The sequence below is a fragment of the Sander lucioperca genome, chromosome 13, assembly GCF_008315115.2.
Source record: "Sander lucioperca isolate FBNREF2018 chromosome 13, SLUC_FBN_1.2, whole genome shotgun sequence".
In the NCBI taxonomy this organism is placed as follows: Eukaryota; Metazoa; Chordata; class Actinopteri; order Perciformes; family Percidae; genus Sander; species Sander lucioperca.
The window spans coordinates 96,560-122,838 of record NC_050185.1 but is presented as its reverse complement, the minus strand read 5'-3'; the positions used below and the strand labels follow the sequence as shown (position 1 = coordinate 122,838).

General features: G+C 37.8%; 5 protein-coding genes across 8 annotated transcripts in view; all 5 read left to right on the top strand.

Annotated features, from left to right (window-relative positions):
- Positions 1-7,796, top strand: part of LOC116058309 (trichohyalin-like) — a 37,620-nt gene extending 29,824 nt beyond the window's left edge. For all 4 annotated transcript variants that reach the window (XM_035991057.1, XM_031311080.2, XM_031311085.2 and 1 more), the window contains one exon: positions 1,125-7,796. In XM_035991057.1, coding sequence (XP_035846950.1) covers positions 1,125-7,781 — 6,657 coding nt within the window. In that variant the 3' untranslated portion in view covers positions 7,782-7,796. The remainder of the gene's footprint in view (positions 1-1,124) is intronic.
- On the top strand, positions 7,784-12,704 carry LOC118493018 (trichohyalin-like). Its single transcript, XM_035991058.1, has one exon. It carries the CDS (start codon positions 7,799-7,801, stop codon positions 12,149-12,151), a length of 4,353 nt encoding a protein of 1,450 aa, XP_035846951.1. The 5' UTR covers positions 7,784-7,798; the 3' UTR covers positions 12,152-12,704.
- A 1,310-nt stretch (positions 12,705-14,014) lies between these two features.
- LOC116058086 (interaptin-like) lies at positions 14,015-17,990 on the top strand. Its single transcript, XM_035991059.1, has one exon. The coding sequence runs from the start codon at positions 14,044-14,046 to the stop codon at positions 17,875-17,877; it is 3,834 nt and encodes a 1,277-aa protein (XP_035846952.1). The 5' UTR covers positions 14,015-14,043; the 3' UTR covers positions 17,878-17,990.
- On the top strand, positions 17,916-21,548 carry LOC118493002 (interaptin-like). Its single transcript, XM_035990970.1, has one exon. It carries the CDS (start codon positions 17,916-17,918, stop codon positions 21,546-21,548), a length of 3,633 nt encoding a protein of 1,210 aa, XP_035846863.1.
- LOC116058310 (interaptin-like) lies at positions 21,544-26,246 on the top strand. The gene has a single exon (XM_031311086.2). It carries the CDS (start codon positions 21,554-21,556, stop codon positions 25,943-25,945), a length of 4,392 nt encoding a protein of 1,463 aa, XP_031166946.2. The 5' UTR covers positions 21,544-21,553; the 3' UTR covers positions 25,946-26,246.
- The last annotated feature ends 33 nt before the right edge of the window (positions 26,247-26,279 follow it).

Genomic DNA, 26,279 nt, shown 5'->3' with positions numbered 1-26,279 from the left:
GTGCATCTGTCAAAGCATTTTAGGATTGTGTGTAGAGCTCAGCTTTTGAAGTTTTAAGTAATGCAGTAATTTAATCTAAGGGTAAAGCAACTTTGACTACAGTAAGCATATGTCAATCAGGGATAATATAAGAGTCAATATAGGCTTAGCTAGCTTGATCTAAGACAATGGTGCAAAAGGAAAATCTGGTATACTGCAGGATTTTGAATTAAGGCTAGATATAGTCTCTCTAAATATATTCTATATACATTTTGTTATTGTAGATAAATTCCATGAAAAGAGCTAAATCAACAATATGTTATTCTGTCTCTCTTTACTGTTTGACTTCCCTACTCTGTGGCTTTCAGCCCCAATCCCATTGGTTCCTACTGAAGATGTACATCTTTAAAAACACCTTGCATATATACTTTCTTACATCAGTGTGTGTGTTCATGGTAATAAAGGAACATGTCACCCAGTGCCCAGTGGGGCTCACTTAATCCGTTGTTGATTTGAGTCTGCACATGGGATTGTAAGAGTACAAAAAAAGGAATATCAAAAGACCTTCCTATCCTTTGAAATATGTAATAGTGATATGACTCAACTTTTTGTATTTCTTTTATCGTGAAAATGTAATTTGGTGTTTGTTATGTATGCACTTGTGTGATTTGGCTGCTACCTTGGCCAGGTCTCTCTTGTAAAAGAGATTCTGAATCTCAATGGGACCTCCTGGTTAAATAAAGGTATAAAAAAAAAAAAATAAAAAAAAAAAACTTTGTCCAAACCTTATATTATTATTATTTCCCCACTTCAAAATTGTTTAAATTCATTACATCATGCATCTGAACTAGATATTCACATATATACATTAAGTCTCTTTTTGACTTCTTATGTGTTCTTTGTAAATTTTAATACTAAAAAAAATAAGATTCTGAAAGATCCCTAACCACAACCATGAGGCCTCCAGGACATTAGAGAAACATGTTAAGTTGCCTTTCCATGATTTTAACTTAAGGAAGTACTCACTATTATTATAACCAATGATGAAAAAGAATGTCACAAAATTAAGACAAGGGGAGTTATTTGGATTGTTGACCTAACTTTTACTAACTAATTACAATTACTTATTATATTTTTTGGTGAAGGATAAGATGACTTCCATGAAAACTCAGGTCAGCAAATGGATAATGACTGAATCTGCAATCAAAAAGACTTTCTTAGGAAAAACATCTAAACTTCAAGAACCATGGAAAGAAACTGACCAAGACCCTCTCGAAGATCAAACATTTGAAATTCAGACCACAGACAAACAGACAGACAAAGAAGGAGTAGAAGATGAAAGTACAAATGAGTCCATGTCTTTGCAACAATCTATAACATTAGAAGACCAGCATCAAAGGGAAGAAATAAAAGATCAGGAGCATATGCATTTAAAGCATAAACAGAGAGAAGAACTCAATATTTTTGCAGTGGACAAGAAGGAAGAGCACAATGTTTTCCTACAGATGCAGACAGAAATTCATGAAGAAACATCAATGGATGATGATCAGACAGAATTAGTGATTAATGTAAGAGAAGTGGAAGAAGTGGAAAAGCAGATGTCCAAACTCAAGGAGAGAGAGGAGAAGATACGGGAGCAAATAAAGTATGCTATGGGGAACATGGAGGAAAAAAATCAAGAGATTAAAAGGCTCATTATGGAAATAAATGACCTACAGAGCCAGAAACCAGAGACTGAAAATGGGTTACAAATTACAGTCTGGGAAAGCACCAATGTTTTTAAACATGAAGTAATTAAATATGAAGTGAAAATACTAAACCAGGAGATTGGAAATAAGGTGAAACAAGATGGTATTAATGATGTTCAGAAGCAAAAACAAGGTCAGGAGTCAGGAGATAATATACAGACACATACTGAGGAGATAGATGGAGGTTCTGATAAAATGGGCACAGGAAGTGCTCATATACAAAGACTCAGGGCAGAGATTTATAGAACACAAGAAATTATAAAAATAGTAAACCTACAACTTGAAAACCAGGCTGAAGAAATGAATATCAACAAGGATCATAAGGATAAAGACAGTGAAACTGAAGGATTGCTACAAGACATGAAACAATTCCAAGAGCTTTTGAAACTGGTAACAACTGAAATGAGGAAACGTGAAATGCATCTGAAAGAAGAAATGAGCAACATGAAATTAATGAGAACTGCAGCGAAAAAGCAGAGAAGACAACTCGATCAGAGGTTAGATAAATCTTTGAGAGAGAGAGATGAATTCGACATTTTAAAAATAAAAATGCAGAGACAAACTGAAGTGAATGAGCAGACGTTTGAGAAATTGGAAAAAGTTAAGAGCACTGCTCAGAAAATTGCTGCTAAAACTAGACAGAAAAGTAAAGACATAGAGGTTATTTTGAAGGAGGCCGAAGAAAAATGGAGACAGTTGGAGGACCTGAACTATAAGATTCATGATACAAAACAAGACCTGGAAAACATCCATCCTTTAATATCGCAGGAAAGAGCAGACCTTAAAAAATGTAACACTGAAAACATGCAGACAAAGGATAGAGAATCTACCTTGGAAAGTACTGAGAGAGAGAAGGGAGACATAAAGAAAACTGACAGAGCAGAAACAGATACAGAACAGGACACAATGACAAAGAACAGAATGGGCAAAGAAATGGAGGAAATGGAAAATGAAATTGTAAGACTCAAATCAGAAAAGGAGACACTGGAGAAGAATATAAAACTGACAATGGACAGTTTGGATCAGAAAAACTGTGAAACTGAACAACTTAAAAAGGCCTTAAGTGAGCAAGTAAAACAAAAGATTGAAAGAGAAGAGATTGATATTCTGAAACGACAGATTCTAGTCGAGAGGGAGAATGTGGGAATAGAAAGACAAAAAGCTGAGGCAGAAATACATGAGATGAACCATTTAAGAGAGAGAGTAGAAAGACAGAAACAGGAGCTTGATGACAAAGTGCAAATGACCAAAAGACATATAAGAGAAATGGAGCTGCTGAAGTCAGAGCTGGAAATAAAGAAAAAAGAAAGTGAACAGATATTTAGAAAAAGCAGGCGAAAAAAGGAGGAATGTGAAATAACGATGAATTACATACAAAGAGAAAAGGAGGTACTGAGGAGAGAAACTAAAAAGAGAAGAAGAGAATTAGACCAAAGACTGGAAGAAACCTTGAGAGAGAGGGATGAGTCAGACATGTTAAGGATAAAACTGCAACGGCAGGAGGAGGAACTGGCTGAGGAAAAGCAGAGAATTAAAGACCAGACTACTTTTCTCCAAGTAAACAGAGAACATGATAAAAAAAGCCTGGAACAGCAAGAGGTCAAAAGCATCAAGGAGAAAGTTGAAATAATACACCAAAGCTCAAAATTCACAGATTCCATTATTGACCTTCAAAACTGGAGACAAAAGATGTATATACACTTGGAAATAATTAGGAGGGAAATGGGAATTCTGGAAAAAGTAAATGTTCATTTAGGGAAACAAAAAGAAGGGCTCAAAGCATTAAAAGCTCAGAACAGCACTGTAAAAGGCAACATGAGCCGCATAAAATATCAGCTAAAGACGGACTTTGAAAAAATGACAATAAAAGCAAAAGCAGAGATGGATGAAATGCTCCACATAAGGGACGATATCCAAAAACAAAAACAGGAGCTTGAAATCAGACTAGAATATGTCAAAAGAGAAAGAAGAGAGATGCAAGTGTTGAAGACTGAGTTGGAGATCAGCAAAAAAGAAAATCAACAGCTGATCAGAAAAGGCATTCGCAAAGAGCAGGAAGGTAAAAAGATGTGGGCTGAGGTCAAAGGAGAAAAAGACGTCCTCAAGAGGGAGACACAAAAGAGAAAGAAAGAGCTCGACCAGCGACTTGAGAGAATTAACAGAGAGAGGGATGAACTGGAGATCATGAAATTGAAGATGCAAAGAAAAAATGACAGGAGAAAAGATGTAATGAAAGAGTCCAGGATGGCAATAGCCACAAACATTCCAGATCCAATTCAATTGAGAAACGAACATGAATTTAACTCTGTCAAAATGAAAGATGATACCCATGAAGAAATTCAAGAGATAGAAGAAATCAAACAAAAAGAAGAAGACAATGACATGCTGCATTTTAAACAGATTGGGCAGGCAAAAAGAGAAGAACTGGAACCAAATAAAGAAAAAGGTGCAAAGAACATTGTGGTCTTAAAAGTAGAAGGTATAAAAAGAATGTCTGATGTGGTCAATGAAAAGAGAGGCAGTGAGATGATGAGTAAAGAGAAACTAGACTTGGAGCTGATGAGGTCTGACATCTTGAAACAAAGTGACATATTAGAACAAGTGATACAAGATATAAAACAGGAAAAAGACAAACTGGAAATCACAAAGACTGAGCTACAACTGAAGAAAGAACATGCAGACAATCAGTGTGATGAGATCAACAGAGAGAAAATCAACATTAAAGATCTGACCCTTCAGCTTCAGACAGAAAGAGATAAACTTGACAATGTCATGAACATGATTACCTTAAAACAAGAAGAACAACAACGCAAGGAAGAAGAGTTCAAAAGACAAACACAAGAACTGGAAACCAGTAAGAACAGTGTACTGGTAGAAAGAAAGGAACTGGAACTTTTGAGGAAGGATCTCAACAGGAAGAAAGAAGAAATAGAAGCTGCCATGAACACCATCAGTGGAGAGAGAGAACAACTCAATCAGATGAAGAGTAGTACTGACATGGACAGACAAAGGCTCGAGAAAGAAAAGGTCAGAATGGAAGGAGAAAGGTCTGAGCTAACAATAAGAGAAGATCAACTCTTGAATGAAATTAAATCACTAAAAACTCTGAGGGAAAAAATACAACAGCTAAATGAAAAGATGAGTGAAGACGTGAAAAACAAAATGGAAAGATTACAACAAAACAATCAAGACATACTAATGCTGTACACTGTATTGGAACAAAAGCTTACAGCTCTAGATGTTCAGAAAGAGAACCTGGCTGGATACAGTGACCTGTTAGAGAGAGAAAAGAAAAGTCTGATAGGTATACTGTCAGACATGGTCATCCAGAGAGAAGACGTTGAAAATCAATGGAAGCAGAAGTTTGAGTTGGACAAACAAGATCTTTACAAATTGAAGTCAGAGCTGAAGCAAGACAGAGAGGATCTGGATAGAGAGAAAGAGATGATGAACAAAGAGAAACTGGACATGGAGCTGATGAGGTCTGACATCCTGAAACAAAGTGACATATTAGAACAAGCGATACAAGATATAAAAGAGGAAAAAGACAAACTGGAAATCACAAAGACTGAGCTACAACAGAAGAAAGAACATGCAGACAGTCAGTTTGATGAGATCAACAGAGAGAAAACCAACATTAAAGATCTGACCCTTCAGCTTCAGAAAGAAAGAGACAAACTTGACAATATCATGAACATGATTGCCTTAAAACAAGAACAACAACAACTCAAGGAAGAAGAGTTCAAAAGACAAACACAAGAACTGGAAACCACTAAGAACAGTGTACTGGTAGAAAGAAATGAACTGGAACTTTTGAGGAAGGATATCAACAGGAAGAAAGAAGAGATTGAAGCTGCCATGAACACAATCAGTGGAGAGAGAGAACAACTCAATCAGATGAAGAGTAGTACTGACATGGACAGACGAAGGCTCGAGAATGAAAAGGACAGAATGGAAGGAGAAAGGTCTGAGCTGACAATAAGAGAAGATCAACTCTTGAATGAAATTAAATCTCTAGAAAATCTGAGGGAAAAACTGCAACAGCTGAATGAAAGGATGAGTGAAGACGTGAAAAACAAAATCATGAGACTGGAACAAAACAATGAAGACTTACTGAAACTGTTGAGTGTTTTGGAGCAAAAGCATGAGGCTCTGGATAAACTGAAGGAAAATATGTCATCTTACACTGAGATATTAGAGAGAGAAAAAGAAGGGTTGAAGAGTATGTTGTCAGAAATTGTCATGCAAAGACAAGAAATGGCCAAACGACTGAAACAAGAGGCTGAGTTGGAAAAGACACATCTTATAGAACTAAAGGCAGGGCAGAAACAAGACAGAGAGGATCTGGATAGAGAGAGTGAGATGATGAACAAAGAGAAACTGGAAATGGAGCTGATGAGGCCTGACATCCCCAAACAAAGTGACATATTAGAACAAGTGATACAAGATATAAAAGAGGAAAAAGACAAACTGGAAATCACAAAGACTGAGCTACAACAGAAGAAAGAACATGCAGACAGTCAGTTTGATGAGATCAACAGAGAGAAAACCAACATTAAAGATCTGACCCTTCAGCTTCAGACAGAAAGAGATAAACTTGACAATGTCATGAACATGATTACCTTAAAACAAGAAGAACAACAACGCAAGGAAGAAGAGTTCAAAAGACAAACACAAGAACTGGAAACCAGTAAGAACAGTGTACTGGTAGAAAGAAAGGAACTGGAACTTTTGAGGAAGGATCTCAACAGGAAGAAAGAAGTGATTGGAGCTGCCATGAACACCATCAGTGGAGAGAGAGAACAACTCAATCAGATGAAGAGTTGTACTGACATGGACAGACGAAGGCTCGAGAATGAAAAGGACAGAATGGAAGGAGAAAGGTCTGAGCTGACAATAAGAGAAGATCAACTCTTGAATGAAATTAAATCTCTAGAAAATCTGAGGGAAAAACTGCAACAGCTGAATGAAAGGATGAGTGAAGACGTGAAAAACAAAATCATGAGACTGGAACAAAACAATGAAGACTTACTGAAGCTGTTGAGTGTTTTGGAGCAAAAGCATGAGGCTCTGGATAAACTGAAGGAAAATATGTCATCTTACACTGAGATATTAGAGAGAGAAAAAGAAGGGTTGAAGAGTATGTTGTCAGAAATTGTCATGCAAAGACAAGAAATGGCCAAACGACTGAAACAAGAGGCTGAGTTGGAAAAGACACATCTTATAGAACTAAAGGCAGGGCAGAAGCAAGACAAAGAGGATCTGGATAGAGAGAGTGAGATGATGAACAAAGAGAAACTGGAAATGGAGCTGTTGAGGCCTGACATCCCCAAACAAAGTGATATATTAGAACAAGTGATACAAGATCTAAAAGAGGAAAAAGACAAACTGGAAATCACAAAGACTGAGCTACAACAGAAGAAAGAACATGCAGACAGTCAGTTTGATGAGATCAACAGAGAGAAAACCAACATTAAAGATCTGACCCTTCAGCTTCAGAAAGAAAGAGACAAACTTGACAATATCATGAACATGATTACCTTAAAACAAGAACAACAACAACTCAAGGAAGAAGAGTTCAAAAGACAAACACAAGAACTGGAAACCAGTAAGAACAGTGTACTGGTAGAAAGAAAGGAACTGGAACTTTTGAGGAAGGATCTCAACAGGAAGAAAGAAGAGATTGGAGCTGCCATGAACACTATCAGTGGAGAGAGAGAACAACTCAATCAGATGAAGAGTAGTACTGACATGGACAGACAAAGGCTCGAGAAAGAAAAGGTCAGAATGGAAGGAGAAAGGTCTGAGCTAACAATAAGAGAAGATCAACTCTTGAATGAAATTAAATCACTAAAAACTCTGAGGGAAAAAATACAACAGCTAAATGAAAGGATGAGTGAAGACGTGAAAAACAAAATGGAAAGATTACAACAAAACAATCAAGACGTACTAATGCTGTACACTGTATTGGAACAAAAGCTTACAGCTCTAGATGTTCAGAAAGAGAACCTGGCTGGATACAGTGACCTGTTAGAGAGAGAAAAGAAAGTCTGATAGGTATACTGTCAGACATGGTCATCCAGAGAGAAGAAGTTGAAAATCAATGGAAGCAGAAGTTTGAGTTGGACAAACAAGATCTTTACAAATTGAAGTCAGAGCTGAAGCAAGACAGAGAGGATCTGGATAGAGAGAATGAGATGATGAACAAAGAGAGACTGGACTTGGAGCTGATGAGGTCTGACATCCTGAAACAAAGTGACATATTAGAACAAGTGATACAAGATATAAAAGAGGAAAAAGACAAACTGGAAATCACAAAGACTGAGCTACAACAGAAGAAAGAACATGCAGACAGTCAGTTTGATGAGATCAACAGAGAGAAAACCAACATTAAAGATCTGACCCTTCAGCTTCAGAAAGAAAGGGACAAACTTGACAATATCATGAACATGATTACCTTAAAACAAGAACAACAACAACTCAAGGAAGAAGAGTTCAAAAGACAAACACAAGAACTGGAAACCAGTAAGAACAGTGTACTGGTAGAAAGAAAGGAACTGGAACTTTTGAGGAAGGATCTCAACAGGAAGAAAGAAGAGATTGGAGCTGCCATGAACACCATCAGTGGAGAGAGAGAACAACTCAATCAGATGAAGAGTAGTACTGACATGGACAGACAAAGGCTCGAGAATGAAAAGGTCAGAATGGAAGGAGAAAGGTCTGAGCTAACAATAAGAGAAGATCAACTCTTGAATGAAATTAAATCACTAGAAAATCTGAGGGAAAAACTGCAACAGCTGAATGAAAGGATGAGTGAAGACGTGAAAAACAAAATCATGAGACTGGAACAAAACAATGAAGACTTACTGAAGCTGTTGAGTGTTTTGGAGCAAAAGCATGAGGCTCTGGATAAACTGAAGGAAAATATGTCATCTTACACTGAGATATTAGAGAGAGAAAAAGAAGGGTTGAAGAGTATGTTGTCAGAAATTGTCATGCAAAGACAAGAAATGGCCAAACGACTGAAACAAGAGGCTGAGTTGGAAAAGACACATCTTATAGAACTAAAGGCAGGGCAGAAACAAGACAGAGAGGATCTGGATAGAGAGAGTGAGATGATGAACAAAGATAAACTGGAAATGGAGCTGATGAGGTCTGACATCCTGAAACAAAGTGACATATTAGAACAAGTGATACAAGATCTAAAAGAGGAAAAAGACAAACTGGAAATCACAAAGACTGAGCTACAACAGAAGAAAGAACATGCAGACAGTCAGTTTGATGAGATCAACAGAGAGAAAACCAACATTAAAGATCTGACCCTTCAGCTTCAGAAAGAAAGAGACAATCTTGACAATGTCATGAACATGATTACCTTAAAACAAGAAGAACAACAACGCAAGGAAGAAGAGTTCAAAAGACAAACACAAGAACTGGAAACCAGTAAGAACAGTGTACTGGTAGAAAGAAAGGAACTGGAACTTTTGAGGAAGGATCTCAACAGGAAGAAAGAAGAGATTGGAGCTGCCATGAACACCATCAGTGGAGAGAGAGAACAACTCAATCAGATGAAGAGTAGTACTGACATGGACAGACAAAGGCTCGAGAAAGAAAAGGTCAGAATGGAAGGAGAAAGGTCTGAGCTAACAATAAGAGAAGATCAACTCTTGAATGAAATTAAATCACTAAAAACTCTAAGGGAAAAAATACAACAGCTAAATGAAAAGATGAGTGAAGACATGAAAAACAAAATGGAAAGATTACAACAAAACAATCAAGACATACTAATGCTGTACACTGTATTGGAACAAAAGCTTACAGCTCTAGATGTTCAGAAAGAGAACCTGGCTGGATACAGTGACCTGTTAGAGAGAGAAAAGAAAAGTCTGATAGGTATACTGTCAGACATGGTCATCCAGAGAGAAGACGTTGAAAATCAATGGAAGCAGAAGTTTGAGTTGGACAAACAAGATCTTTACAAATTGAAGTCAGAGCTGAAGCAAGACAGAGAGGATCTGGATAGAGAGAAAGAGATGATGAACAAAGAGAAACTGGACATGGAGCTGATGAGGTCTGACATCCTGAAACAAAGTGACATATTAGAACAAGCGATACAAGATATAAAAGAGGAAAAAGACAAACTGGAAATCACAAAGACTGAGCTACAACAGAAGAAAGAACATGCAGACAGTCAGTTTGATGAGATCAACAGAGAGAAAACCAACATTAAAGATCTGACCCTTCAGCTTCAGAAAGAAAGAGACAATCATGACAATATCATGAACATGATTACCTTAAAACAAGAACAACAACAACTCAAGGAAGAAGAGTTCAAAAGACAAACACAAGAACTGGAAACCAGTAAGAACAGTGTACTGGTAGAAAGAAAGGAACTGGAACTTTTGAGGAAGGATCTCAACAGGAAGAAAGAAGAGATTGGAGCTGCCATGAACACCATCAGTGGAGAGAGAGAACAACTCAATCAGATGAAGAGTAGTACTGACATGGACAGACAAAGGCTCGAGAAAGAAAAGGTCAGAATGGAAGGAGAAAGGTCTGAGCTAACAATAAGAGAAGATCAACTCTTGAATGAAATGAAATCTCTAGAACATCTGAGGGAAAAACTGCAACAGCTGAATGAAAGGATGAGTGAAGACGTGAAAAACAAAATCATGAGACTGGAACAAAACAATGAAGACTTACTGAAGCTGTTGAGTGTTTTGGAGCAAAAGCATGAGGCTCTGGATAAACTGAAGGAAAATATGTCATCTTACACTGAGATATTAGAGAGAGAAAAAGAAGGGTTGAAGAGTATGTTGTCAGAAATTGTCATGCAAAGACAAGAAATGGCCAAACGACTGAAACAAGAGGCTGAGTTGGAAAAGACACATCTTATAGAACTAAAGGCAGGGCAGAAACAAGACAGAGAGGATCTGGATAGAGAGAGTGAGATGATGAACAAAGAGAAACTGGAAATGGAGCTGATGAGGCCTGACATCCCCAAACAAAGTGACATATTAGAACAAGTGATACAAGATATAAAAGAGGAAAAAGACAAACTGGAAATCACAAAGACTGAGCTACAACAGAAGAAAGAACATGCAGACAGTCAGTTTGATGAGATCAACAGAGAGAAAACCAACATTAAAGATCTGACCCTTCAGCTTCAGAAAGAAAGAGACAAACTTGACAATGTCATGAACATGATTACCTTAAAACAAGAACAACAACAACGCAAGGAAGAAGAGTTCAAAAGACAAACACAAGAACTGGAAACCAGTAAGAACAGTGTACTGGTAGAAAGAAAGGAACTGGAACTTTTGAGGAAGGATCTCAACAGGAAGAAAGAAGAGATTGGAGCTGCCATGAACACCATCAGTGGAGAGAGAGAACAACTCAATCAGATGAAGAGTAGTACTGACATGGACAGACAAAGGCTCGAGAAAGAAAAGGTCAGAATGGAAGGAGAAAGGTCTGAGCTAACAATAAGAGAAGATCAACTCTTGAATGAAATTAAATCACTAAAAACTCTGAGGGAAAAAATACAACAGCTAAATGAAAAGATGAGTGAAGACGTGAAAAACAAAATGGAAAGATTACAACAAAACAATCAAGACGTACTAATGCTGTACACTGTATTGGAACAAAAGCTTACAGCTCTAGATGTTCAGAAAGAGAACCTGGCTGGATACAGTGACCTGTTAGAGAGAGAAAAGAAAAGTCTGATAGGTATACTGTCAGACATGGTCATCCAGAGAGAAGAAGTTGAAAATCAATGGAAGCAGAAGTTTGAGTTGGACAAACAAGATCTTTACAAATTGAAGTCAGAGCTGAAGCAAGACAGAGAGGATCTGGATAGAGAGAATGAGATGATGAACAAAGAGAAACTAGACTTGGAGCTGATGAGGTCTGACATCCTGAAACAAAGTGACATATTAGAACAAGTGATACAAGATATAAAAGAGGAAAAAGACAAACTGGAAATCACAAAGACTGAGCTACAACAGAAGAAAGAACATGCAGACAGTCAGTTTGATGAGATCAACAGAGAGAAAACCAACATTAAAGATCTGACCCTTCAGCTTCAGAAAGAAAGAGACAAACTTGACAATATCATGAACATGATTGCCTTAAAACAAGAACAACAACAACTCAAGGAAGAAGAGTTCAAAAGACAAACACAAGAACTGGAAACCAGTAAGAACAGTGTACTGGTAGAAAGAAAGGAACTGGAACTTTTGAGGAAGGATCTCAACAGGAAGAAAGAAGAGATTGAAGCTGCCATGAACACAATCAGTGGAGAGAGAGAACAACTCAATCAGATGAAGAGTAGTACTGACATGGACAGACGAAGGCTCGAGAATGAAAAGGACAGAATGGAAGGAGAAAGGTCTGAGCTGACAATAAGAGAGATCAACTCTTGAATGAAATTAAATCTCTAGAACATCTGAGGGAAAAACTGCAACAGCTGAATGAAAGGATGAGTGAAGACGTGAAAAACAAAATCATGAGACTGGAACAAAACAATGAAGACTTACTGAAACTGTTGAGTGTTTTGGAGCAAAAGCATGAGGCTCTGGATAAACTGAAGGAAAATATGTCATCTTACACTGAGATATTAGAGAGAGAAAAAGAAGGGTTGAAGAGTATGTTGTCAGAAATTGTAATGCAAAGACAAGAAATGGCCAAACGACTGAAACAAGAGGCTGAGTTGGAAAAGACACATCTTATAGAACTAAAGGCAGGGCAGAAGCAAGACAGAGAGGATCTGGATAGAGAGAGTGAGATGATGAACAAAGAGAAACTGGAAATGGAGCTGATGAGGTGTGACATCCTGAAACAAAGTGACATATTAGAACAAGTGATACAAGATCTAAAAGAGGAAAAAGACAAACTGGAAATCACAAAGACTGAGCTACAACAGAAGAAAGAACATGCAGACAGTCAGTTTGATGAGATCAACAGAGAGAAAACCAACATTAAAGATCTGACCCTTCAGCTTCAGAAAGAAAGAGACAATCTTGACAATGTCATGAACATGATTATCTTAAAACAAGAAGAACAACAACGCAAGGAAGAAGAGTTCAAAAGACAAACACAAGAACTGGAAACCAGTAAGAACAGTGTACTGGTAGAAAGAAAGGAACTGGAACTTTTGAGGAAGGATCTCAACAGGAAGAAAGAAGAGATTGGAGCTGCCATGAACACCATCAGTGGAGAGAGAGAACAACTCAATCAGATGAAGAGTAGTACTGACATTGACAGACAAAGGCTCGAGAAAGAAAAGGTCAGAATGGAAGGAGAAAGGTCTGAGCTAACAATAAGAGAAGATCAACTCTTGAATGAAATTAAATCACTAAAAACTCTGAGGGAAAAAATACAACAGCTAAATGAAAAGATGAGTGAAGACGTGAAAAACAAAATGGAAAGATTACAACAAAACAATCAAGACGTACTAATGCTGTACACTGTATTGGAGCAAAAGCTTACAGCTCTAGATGTTCAGAAAGAGAACCTGGCTGGATACAGTGACCTGTTAGAGAGAGAAAAGAAAAGTCTGATAGGTATACTGTCAGACATGGTCATCCAGAGAGAAGACGTTGAAAATCAATGGAAGCAGAAGTTTGAGTTGGACAAACAAGATCTTTACAAATTGAAGTCAGAGCTGAAGCAAGACAGAGAGGATCTGGATAGAGAGAATGAGATGATGAACAAAGAGAAACTAGACTGGAGCTGATGAGGTCTGACATCCTGAAACAAAGTGACATATTAGAACAAGTGATACAAGATATAAAAGAGGAAAAAGACAAACTGGAAATCACAAAGACTGAGCTACAACAGAAGAAAGAACATGCAGACAGTCAGTTTGATGAGATCAACAGAGAGAAAACCAACATTAAAGATCTGACCCTTCAGCTTCAGAAAGAAAGAGACAAACTTGACAATATCATGAACATGATTGCCTTAAAACAAGAACAACAACAACTCAAGGAAGAAGAGTTCAAAAGACAAACACAAGAACTGGAAACCAGTAAGAACAGTGTACTGGTAGAAAGAAATGAACTGGAACTTTTGAGGAAGGATCTCAACAGGAAGAAAGAAGAGATTGAAGCTGCCATGAACACAATCAGTGGAGAGAGAGAACAACTCAATCAGATGAAGAGTAGTACTGACATGGACAGACGAAGGCTCGAGAATGAAAAGGACAGAATGGAAGGAGAAAGGTCTGAGCTGAAAATAAGAGAGGATCAACTCTTGAATGAAATTAAATCACTAGAAACATCTGAGGGAAAAACTGCAACAGCTGAATGAAAGGATGAGTGAAGACGTGAAAAACAAAATCATGAGACTGGAAGAAAACAATGAAGACTTACTGAAACTGTTGAGTGTTTTAGAGCAAAAGCATGAGGCTCTGGATAAACTGAAGGAAAATATGTCATCTTACACTGAGATATTAGAGAGAGAAAAAGAAGGGTTGAAGAGTATGTTGTCAGAAATTGTAATGCAAAGACAAGAAATGGCCAAACGACTGAAACAAGAGGCTGAGTTGGAAAAGACACATCTTATAGAACTAAAGGCAGGGCAGAAGCAAGACAGAGAGGATCTGGATAGAGAGAGTGAGATGATGAACAAAGAGAAACTGGAAATGGAGCTGATGAGGTGTGACATCCTGAAACAAAGTGACATATTAGAACAAGTGATACAAGATCTAAAAGAGGAAAAAGACAAACTGGAAATCACAAAGACTGAGCTACAACAGAAGAAAGAACATGCAGACAGTCAGTTTGATGAGATCAACAGAGAGAAAACCAACATTAAAGATCTGACCCTTCAGCTTCAGAAAGAAAGAGACAATCTTGACAATGTCATGAACATGATTATCTTAAAACAAGAAGAACAACAACGCAAGGAAGAAGAGTTCAAAAGACAAACACAAGAACTGGAAACCAGTAAGAACAGTGTACTGGTAGAAAGAAAGGAACTGGAACTTTTGAGGAAGGATCTCAACAGGAAGAAAGAAGAGATTGGAGCTGCCATGAACACCATCAGTGGAGAGAGAGAACAACTCAATCAGATGAAGAGTAGTACTGACATTGACAGACAAAGGCTCGAGAAAGAAAAGGTCAGAATGGAAGGAGAAAGGTCTGAGCTAACAATAAGAGAAGATCAACTCTTGAATGAAATTAAATCACTAAAAACTCTGAGGGAAAAAATACAACAGCTAAATGAAAAGATGAGTGAAGACGTGAAAAACAAAATGGAAAGATTACAACAAAACAATCAAGACGTACTAATGCTGTACACTGTATTGGAGCAAAAGCTTACAGCTCTAGATGTTCAGAAAGAGAACCTGGCTGGATACAGTGACCTGTTAGAGAGAGAAAAGAAAAGTCTGATAGGTATACTGTCAGACATGGTCATCCAGAGAGAAGACGTTGAAAATCAATGGAAGCAGAAGTTTGAGTTGGACAAACAAGATCTTTACAAATTGAAGTCAGAGCTGAAGCAAGACAGAGAGGATCTGGATAGAGAGAATGAGATGATGAACAAAGAGAAACTAGACTTGGAGCTGATGAGGTCTGACATCCTGAAACAAAGTGACATATTAGAACAAGTGATACAAGATATAAAAGAGGAAAAAGACAAACTGGAAATCACAAAGACTGAGCTACAACAGAAGAAAGAACATGCAGACAGTCAGTTTGATGAGATCAACAGAGAGAAAACCAACATTAAAGATCTGACCCTTCAGCTTCAGAAAGAAAGAGACAAACTTGACAATATCATGAACATGATTGCCTTAAAACAAGAACAACAACAACTCAAGGAAGAAGAGTTCAAAAGACAAACACAAGAACTGGAAACCAGTAAGAACAGTGTACTGGTAGAAAGAAATGAACTGGAACTTTTGAGGAAGGATCTCAACAGGAAGAAAGAAGAGATTGAAGCTGCCATGAACACAATCAGTGGAGAGAGAGAACAACTCAATCAGATGAAGAGTAGTACTGACATGGACAGACGAAGGCTCGAGAATGAAAAGGACAGAATGGAAGGAGAAAGGTCTGAGCTGAAAATAAGAGAGGATCAACTCTTGAATGAAATTAAATCACTAGAAAATCTGAGGGAAAAACTGCAACAGCTGAATGAAAGGATGAGTGAAGACGTGAAAAACAAAATCATGAGACTGGAAGAAAACAATGAAGACTTACTGAAACTGTTGAGTGTTTTAGAGCAAAAGCATGAGGCTCTGGATAAACTGAAGGAAAATATGTCATCTTACACTGAGATATTAGAGAGAGAAAAAGAAGGGTTGAAGAGTATGTTGTCAGAAATTGTAATGCAAAGACAAGAAATGGCCAAACGACTGAAACAAGAGGCTGAGTTGGAAAAGACACATCTTATAGAACTAAAGGCAGGGCAGAAGCAAGACAGAGAGGATCTGGATAGAGAGAGTGAGATGATGAACAAAGAGAAACTGGAAATGGAGCTGATGAGGTGTGACATCCTGAAACAAAGTGACATATTAGAACAAGTGATACAAGATCTAAAAGAGGAAAAAGACAAACTGGAAATCACAAAGACTGAGCTACAACAGAAGAAAGAACATGCAGACAGTCAGTTTGATGAGATCAACAGAGAGAAAACCAACATTAAAGATCTGACCCTTCAGCTTCAGAAAGAAAGAGACAATCTTGACAATGTCATGAACATGATTATCTTAAAACAAGAAGAACAACAACGCAAGGAAGAAGAGTTCAAAAGACAAACACAAGAACTGGAAACCAGTAAGAACAGTGTACTGGTAGAAAGAAAGGAACTGGAACTTTTGAGGAAGGATCTCAACAGGAAGAAAGAAGAGATTGGAACTGCCATGAACACCATCAGTGGAGAGAGAGAACAACTCAATCAGATGAAGAGTAGTACTGACATTGACAGACAAAGGCTCGAGAAAGAAAAGGTCAGAATGGAAGGAGAAAGGTCTGAGCTAACAATAAGAGAAGATCAACTCTTGAATGAAATTAAATCACTAAAAACTCTGAGGGAAAAAATACAACAGCTAAATGAAAAGATGAGTGAAGACGTGAAAAACAAAATGGAAAGATTACAACAAAACAATCAAGACGTACTAATGCTGTACACTGTATTGGAGCAAAAGCTTACAGCTCTAGATGTTCAGAAAGAGAACCTGGCTGGATACAGTGACCTGTTAGAGAGAGAAAAGAAAAGTCTGATAGGTATACTGTCAGACATGGTCATCCAGAGAGAAGACGTTGAAAATCAATGGAAGCAGAAGTTTGAGTTGGACAAACAAGATCTTTACAAATTGAAGTCAGAGCTGAAGCAAGACAGAGAGGATCTGGATAGAGAGAATGAGATGATGAACAAAGAGAAACTAGACTTGGAGCTGATGAGGTCTGACATCCTGAAACAAAGTGACATATTAGAACAAGTGATACAAGATATAAAAGAGGAAAAAGACAAACTGGAAATCACAAAGACTGAGCTACAACAGAAGAAAGAACATGCAGACAGTCAGTTTGATGAGATCAACAGAGAGAAAACCAACATTAAAGATCTGACCCTTCAGCTTCAGAAAGAAAGAGACAAACTTGACAATATCATGAACATGATTGCCTTAAAACAAGAACAACAACAACTCAAGGAAGAAGAGTTCAAAAGACAAACACAAGAACTGGAAACCACTAAGAACAGTGTACTGGTAGAAAGAAATGAACTGGAACTTTTGAGGAAGGATCTCAACAGGAAGAAAGAAGAGATTGAAGCTGCCATGAACACAATCAGTGGAGAGAGAGAACAACTCAATCAGATGAAGAGTAGTACTGACATGGACAGACGAAGGCTCGAGAATGAAAAGGACAGAATGGAAGGAGAAAGGTCTGAGCTGAAAATAAGAGAGGATCAACTCTTGAATGAAATTAAATCACTAGAAAATCTGAGGGAAAAACTGCAACAGCTGAATGAAAGGATGAGTGAAGACGTGAAAAACAAAATCATGAGACTGGAAGAAAACAATGAAGACTTACTGAAACTGTTGAGTGTTTTAGAGCAAAAGCATGAGGCTCTGGATAAACTGAAGGAAAATATGTCATCTTACACTGAGATATTAGAGAGAGAAAAGAAGGGTTGAAGAGTATGTTGTCAGAAATTGTAATGCAAAGACAAGAAATGGCCAAACGACTGAAACAAGAGGCTGAGTTGGAAAAGACACATCTTATAGAACTAAAGGCAGGGCAGAAGCAAGACAGAGAGGATCTGGATAGAGAGAGTGAGATGATGAACAAAGAGAAACTGGAAATGGAGCTGATGAGGTGTGACATCCTGAAACAAAGTGACATATTAGAACAAGTGATACAAGATCTAAAAGAGGAAAAAGACAAACTGGAAATCACAAAGACTGAGCTACAACAGAAGAAAGAACATGCAGACAGTCAGTTTGATGAGATCAACAGAGAGAAAACCAACATTAAAGATCTGACCCTTCAGCTTCAGAAAGAAAGAGACAATCTTGACAATGTCATGAACATGATTATCTTAAAACAAGAAGAACAACAACGCAAGGAAGAAGAGTTCAAAAGACAAACACAAGAACTGGAAACCAGTAAGAACAGTGTACTGGTAGAAAGAAAGGAACTGGAACTTTTGAGGAAGGATCTCAACAGGAAGAAAGAAGAGATTGGAACTGCCATGAACACCATCAGTGGAGAGAGAGAACAACTCAATCAGATGAAGAGTAGTACTGACATTGACAGACAAAGGCTCGAGAAAGAAAAGGTCAGAATGGAAGGAGAAAGGTCTGAGCTAACAATAAGAGAAGATCAACTCTTGAATGAAATTAAATCACTAAAAACTCTGAGGGAAAAAATACAACAGCTAAATGAAAAGATGAGTGAAGACGTGAAAAACAAAATGGAAAGATTACAACAAAACAATCAAGACGTACTAATGCTGTACACTGTATTGGAGCAAAAGCTTACAGCTCTAGATGTTCAGAAAGAGAACCTGGCTGGATACAGTGACCTGTTAGAGAGAGAAAAGAAAAGTCTGATAGGTATACTGTCAGACATGGTCATCCAGAGAGAAGACGTTGAAAATCAATGGAAGCAGAAGTTTGAGTTGGACAAACAAGATCTTTACAAATTGAAGTCAGAGCTGAAGCAAGACAGAGAGGATCTGGATAGAGAGAATGAGATGATGAACAAAGAGAAACTAGACTTGGAGCTGATGAGGTCTGACATCCTGAAACAAAGTGACATATTAGAACAAGTGATACAAGATATAAAAGAGGAAAAAGACAAACTGGAAATCACAAAGACTGAGCTACAACAGAAGAAAGAACATGCAGACAGTCAGTTTGATGAGATCAACAGAGAGAAAACCAACATTAAAGATCTGACCCTTCAGCTTCAGAAAGAAAGAGACAAACTTGACAATATCATGAACATGATTGCCTTAAAACAAGAACAACAACAACTCAAGGAAGAAGAGTTCAAAAGACAAACACAAGAACTGGAAACCACTAAGAACAGTGTACTGGTAGAAAGAAATGAACTGGAACTTTTGAGGAAGGATCTCAACAGGAAGAAAGAAGAGATTGAAGCTGCCATGAACACAATCAGTGGAGAGAGAGAACAACTCAATCAGATGAAGAGTAGTACTGACATGGACAGACGAAGGCTCGAGAATGAAAAGGACAGAATGGAAGGAGAAAGGTCTGAGCTGAAAATAAGAGAGGATCAACTCTTGAATGAAATTAAATCACTAGAAAATCTGAGGGAAAAACTGCAACAGCTGAATGAAAGGATGAGTGAAGACGTGAAAAACAAAATCATGAGACTGGAAGAAAACAATGAAGACTTACTGAAACTGTTGAGTGTTTTAGAGCAAAAGCATGAGGCTCTGGATAAACTGAAGGAAAATATGTCATCTTACACTGAGATATTAGAGAGAGAAAAAGAAGGGTTGAAGAGTATGTTGTCAGAAATTGTAATGCAAAGACAAGAAATGGCCAAACGACTGAAACAAGAGGCTGAGTTGGAAAAGACACATCTTATAGAACTAAAGGCAGGGCAGAAGCAAGACAGAGAGGATCTGGATAGAGAGAGTGAGATGATGAACAAAGAGAAACTGGAAATGGAGCTGATGAGGTGTGACATCCTGAAACAAAGTGACATATTAGAACAAGTGATACAAGATCTAAAAGAGGAAAAAGACAAACTGGAAATCACAAAGACTGAGCTACAACAGAAGAAAGAACATGCAGACAGTCAGTTTGATGAGATCAACAGAGAGAAAACCAACATTAAAGATCTGACCCTTCAGCTTCAGAAAGAAAGAGACAATCTTGACAATGTCATGAACATGATTATCTTAAAACAAGAAGAACAACAACGCAAGGAAGAAGAGTTCAAAAGACAAACACAAGAACTGGAAACCAGTAAGAACAGTGTACTGGTAGAAAGAAAGGAACTGGAACTTTTGAGGAAGGATCTCAACAGGAAGAAAGAAGAGATTGGAGCTGCCATGAACACCATCAGTGGAGAGAGAGAACAACTCAATCAGATGAAGAGTAGTACTGACATTGACAGACAAAGGCTCGAGAAAGAAAAGGTCAGAATGGAAGGAGAAAGGTCTGAGCTAACAATAAGAGAAGATCAACTCTTGAATGAAATTAAATCACTAAAAACTCTGAGGGAAAAAATACAACAGCTAAATGAAAAGATGAGTGAAGACGTGAAAAACAAAATGGAAAGATTACAACAAAACAATCAAGACGTACTAATGCTGTACACTGTATTGGAGCAAAAGCTTACAGCTCTAGATGTTCAGAAAGAGAACCTGGCTGGATACAGTGACCTGTTAGAGAGAGAAAAGAAAAGTCTGATAGGTATACTGTCAGACATGGTCATCCAGAGAGAAGACGTTGAAAATCAATGGAAGCAGAAGTTTGAGTTGGACAAACAAGATCTTTACAAATTGAAGTCAGAGCTGAAGCAAGACAGAGAGGATCTGGATAGAGAGAATGAGATGATGAACAAAGAGAAACTAGACTTGGAGCTGATGAGGTCTGACATCCTGAAACAAAGTGACATATTAGAACAAGTGATACAAGATATAAAAGAGGAAAAAGACAAACTGGAAATCACAAAGACTGAGCTACAACAGAAGAAAGAACATGCAGACAGTCAGTTTGATGAGATCAACAGAGAGAAAACCAACATTAAAGATCTGACCCTTCAGCTTCAGAAAGAAAGAGACAAACTTGACAATATCATGAACATGATTGCCTTAAAACAAGAACAACAACAACTCAAGGAAGAAGAGTTCAAAAGACAAACACAAGAACTGGAAACCAGTAAGAACAGTGTACTGGTAGAAAGAAATGAACTGGAACTTTTGAGGAAGGATCTCAACAGGAAGAAAGAAGAGATTGAAGCTGCCATGAACACAATCAGTGGAGAGAGAGAACAACTCAATCAGATGAAGAGTAGTACTGACATGGACAGACGAAGGCTCGAGAATGAAAAGGACAGAATGGAAGGAGAAAGGTCTGAGCTGAAAATAAGAGAGGATCAACTCTTGAATGAAATTAAATCACTAGAAAATCTGAGGGAAAAACTGCAACAGCTGAATGAAAGGATGAGTGAAGACGTGAAAAACAAAATCATGAGACTGGAAGAAAACAATGAAGACTTACTGAAACTGTTGAGTGTTTTAGAGCAAAAGCATGAGGCTCTGGATAAACTGAAGGAAAATATGTCATCTTACACTGAGATATTAGAGAGAGAAAAGAAGGGTTGAAGAGTATGTTGTCAGAAATTGTAATGCAAAGACAAGAAATGGCCAAACGACTGAAACAAGAGGCTGAGTTGGAAAAGACACATCTTATAGAACTAAAGGCAGGGCAGAAGCAAGACAGAGAGGATCTGGATAGAGAGAGTGAGATGATGAACAAAGAGAAACTGGAAATGGAGCTGATGAGGTGTGACATCCTGAAACAAAGTGACATATTAGAACAAGTGATACAAGATCTAAAAGAGGAAAAAGACAAACTGGAAATCACAAAGACTGAGCTACAACAGAAGAAAGAACATGCAGACAGTCAGTTTGATGAGATCAACAGAGAGAAAACCAACATTAAAGATCTGACCCTTCAGCTTCAGAAAGAAAGAGACAATCTTGACAATGTCATGAACATGATTATCTTAAAACAAGAAGAACAACAACGCAAGGAAGAAGAGTTCAAAAGACAAACACAAGAACTGGAAACCAGTAAGAACAGTGTACTGGTAGAAAGAAAGGAACTGGAACTTTTGAGGAAGGATCTCAACAGGAAGAAAGAAGAGATTGAAGCTGCCATGAACACAATCAGTGGAGAGAGAGAACAACTCAATCAGATGAAGAGTAGTACTGACATTGACAGACAAAGGCTCGAGAAAGAAAAGGTCAGAATGGAAGGAGAAAGGTCTGAGCTAACAATAAGAGAAGATCAACTCTTGAATGAAATTAAATCACTAAAAACTCTGAGGGAAAAAATACAACAGCTAAATGAAAAGATGAGTGAAGACGTGAAAAACAAAATGGAAAGATTACAACAAAACAATCAAGACGTACTAATGCTGTACACTGTATTGGAGCAAAAGCTTACAGCTCTAGATGTTCAGAAAGAGAACCTGGCTGGATACAGTGCCCTGTTAGAGAGAGAAAAGAAAAGTCTGATAGGTATATTGTCAGACATGGTCATCCAGAGAGAAGACGTTGAAAATCAATGGAAGCAGAAGTTTGAGTTGGACAAACAAGATCTTTACAAATTGAAGTCAGAGCTGAAGCAAGACAGAGAGGATCTGGATAGAGAGAATGAGATGATGAACAAAGAGAAACTAGACTTGGAGCTGATGAGGTCTGACATCCTGAAACAAAGTGACATATTAGAACAAGTGATACAAGATATAAAAGAGGAAAAAGACAAACTGGAAATCACAAAGACTGAGCTACAACAGAAGGAAGAACATGCAGAAAGTCAGTTTGATGAGATCAACAGAGAGAAAACCAACATTAAAGATCTGACCCTTCAGCTTCAGAAAGAAAGAGACAAACTTGACAATATCATGAACATGATTGCCTTAAAACAAGAACAACAACAACTCAAGGAAGAAGAGTTCAAAAGACAAACACAAGAACTGGAAACCACTAAGAACAGTGTACTGGTAGAAAGAAATGAACTGGAACTTTTGAGGAAGGATCTCAACAGGAAGAAAGAAGAGATTGAAGCTGCCATGAACACAATCAGTGGAGAGAGAGAACAACTCAATCAGATGAAGAGTAGTACTGACATGGACAGACGAAGGCTCGAGAATGAAAAGTTCAGAATGGAAGGAGAAAGGTCTGAGCTGACAATAAGAGAAGATCAACTCTTGAATGAAATGAAATCTCTAGAACATCTGAGGGAAAAACTGCAACAGCTGAATGAAAGGATGAGTGAAGACGTGAAAAACAAAATCATGAGACTGGAACAAAACAATGAAGACTTACTGAAACTGTTGAGTGTTTTGGAGCAAAAGCATGAGGCTCTGGATAAACTGAAGGAAAATATGTCATCTTACTCTGAGATATTAGAGAGAGAAAAAGAAGGGTTGAAGAGTATGTTGTCAGAAATTGTAATGCAAAGACAGGAAATGGCCAAACGACTTAAACAAGAGGCTGAGTTGGAAAAGACACATCTTATAGAACTAAAGGCAGGGCAGAAGCAAGACAGAGAGGATCTGGATAGAGAGAGTGAGATGATGAACAAAGAGAAACTGGAAATGGAGCTGATGAGGTCTGACATCCTGAAACAAAGTGACATATTAGAACAAGTGATACAAGATATAAAAGAGGAAAAAGACAAACTGGAAATCACAAAGACTGAGCTGCAACAGAAGAAAGAACATGCAGACAGTCAGTTTGATGAGATCAACAGAGAGAAAACCAACATTAAAGATCTGACCCTTCAGCTTCAGACAGAAAGAGATAAACTTGACAATGTCATTAACATGATTACCTTAAAACAAGAACAACAACAACTCAAGGAAGAAGAGTTCAAAAGACAAACACAAGAACTGGAAACCAGTAAGAACAGTGTACTGGTAGAAAGAAAGGAACTGGAACTTTTGAGGAAGGATCTCAACAAGAAGAAAGAAGAGATTGGAGCTGCCATGAACACCATCAGTGGAGAGAGAGAACAACTCAATCAGATGAAGAGTAGTACTGACATGGACAGACGAATGCTCGAGAAAGAAAAGGTCAGAATGGAAGGAGAAAGGTCTGAGCTAACAATAAGAGAAGATCAACTCTTGAATGAATTTAAATCACTAAAAACTCTAAGGGAAAAAATACAACAGCTAAATGAAAAGATGAGTGAAGACGTAAAAAACAAAATGGAAAGATTACAACAAAACAATCAAGACGTACTAATGCTGTACACTGTATTGGAACAAAAGCTTACAGCTCTAGATGTACAGAAAGAGAACCTGGCTGGATACAGTGAGCTGTTAGAGAGAGAAAAGAAAAGTCTGATAGGTTTACTGTCAGACATGGTCATCCAGAGAGAAGACGTTGAAAATCAGTGGAAGCAGAAGTTTGAGTTGGACAAACAAGATCTTTACAAATTGAAGTCAGAGCTGAAGCAATACAGAGAGGATCTGCATAGAGAGAAAGAGATGATGAACAAAGAGAAACTGGCAATGGAGCTGATGAGGTCTGACATCCGGAAACAAAGTGACATATTAGTACAAGTGATACAAGATATAAAAGAGCAAAAAGACAAACTGGAAATCACAAAGACTGAGCTACAACAGAAGAAAGAACATGCAGACAGTCAGTTTGATGAGATCAACAGAGAGAAAACCAACATTAAAGATCTGACCCTTCAGCTTCAGAAAGAAAGAGACAAACTTGACAATATCATGAACATGATTGCCTTAAAACAAGAACAACAACAACTCAAGGAAGAAGAGTTCAAAAGACAAACACAAGAACTGGAAACCAGTAAGAACAGTGTACTGGTAGAAAGAAAGCAACTGGAACTTTTGAGGAAGGATCTCAACAGGAAGAAAGAAGAGATTGAAGCTGCCATGAACACAATCAGTGGAGAGAGAGAACAACTCAATCAGATGAAGAGTAGTACTGACATGGACAGACGAAGGCTCGAGAATGAAAAGGACAGAATGGAAGGAGAAAGGTCTGAGCTGAAAATAAAAGATGATCAACTCTTGAATGAAATTAAATCACTAGAAAATCTGAGGGAAAAACTGCAACAGCTGAATGAAAGGATGAGTGAAGACATGAAAAACAAAATCATGACACTGGAACAAAACAACGAAGACTTACTGAAACTGTTGAGTGTTTTGGAGCAAAAGTATGAGGCTCTGGATGAACTGAAGGAAAATATGTCATCTTACAGTGAGATATTAGAGAGAGAAAAAGAAGGGTTGAAGAGTATGTTGTCAGAAATTGTCATGCAAAGACAAGAAATGGCCAAACGACTGAAACAAGAGGCTGAGTTGGAAAAGACACATCTTATAGAACTAAAGGCAGGGCAGAAGCAAGACAGCGAGGATCTTGATAGAGAGAGTGAGATGATGAACGAAGAGAAACTGGAAATGGAGCTGATGAGGTCTGACATCCTGAAACAAAGTGACATATTAGAACAAGTGATACAAGATATAAAAGAGCAAAAAGACAAACTGGAAATCACAAAGACTGAGCTACAACAGAAGCAAGAACATGCTGACAGTCAATTTGATGAGATCAACAGAGAGAAAACCAACATTAAAGATCTGACCCTTCAGCTTCAGAAAGAAAGAGACAAACTTGACAATATCATGAACATGATTGCCTTAAAACAAGAACAACAACAACTCAAGGAAGAAGAGTTCAAAAGACAAACACAAGAACTGGAAACCACTAAGAACAGTGTACTGGTAGAAAGAAATGAACTGGAACTTTTGAGGAAGGATATCAACAGGAAGAAAGAAGAGATTGAAGCTGCCATGAACACAATCAGTGGAGAGAGAGAACAACTCAATCAGATGAAGAGTAGTACTGACATGGACAGACGAAGGCTCGAGAATGAAAAGGACAGAATGGAAGGAGAAAGGTCTGAGCTGACAATAAGAGAGGATCAACTCTTGAATGAAATTAAATCACTAGAAATCTGAGGGAAAAACTGCAACAGCTGAATGAAAGATGAGTGAAGACGTGAAAAACAAATCATGAGACTGGAAGAAAACAATGAAGACTTACTGAAACTGTTGAGTGTTTTAGAGCAAAAGCATGAGGCTCTGGATAAACTGAAGGAAAATATGTCATCTTACACTGAGATATTAGAGAGAGAAAAGAAGGGTTGAAGAGTATGTTGTCAGAAATTGTCATGCAAGACAAGAAATGGCCAAACGACTGAAACAAGAGGCTGAGTTGGAAAAGACACATCTTATAGAACTAAAGGCAGGGCAGAAGCAAGACAGAGAGGATCTGGATAGAGAGAGTGAGATG

Excerpts from the sequence above, each read along its gene's own strand:
- LOC116058310 (XM_031311086.2), top strand. The coding sequence starts at position 21,554 with ATGTTGTCAGAAATTGTAATGCAAAGACAAGAAATGGCCAAACGACTG.
- LOC118493002 (XM_035990970.1), top strand. The coding sequence starts at position 17,916 with ATGGCCAAACGACTGAAACAAGAGGCTGAGTTGGAAAAGACACATCTT.
- LOC116058086 (XM_035991059.1), top strand. The coding sequence starts at position 14,044 with ATGAGTGAAGACGTGAAAAACAAAATCATGAGACTGGAAGAAAACAAT.
- LOC118493018 (XM_035991058.1), top strand. The coding sequence starts at position 7,799 with ATGGTCATCCAGAGAGAAGAAGTTGAAAATCAATGGAAGCAGAAGTTT.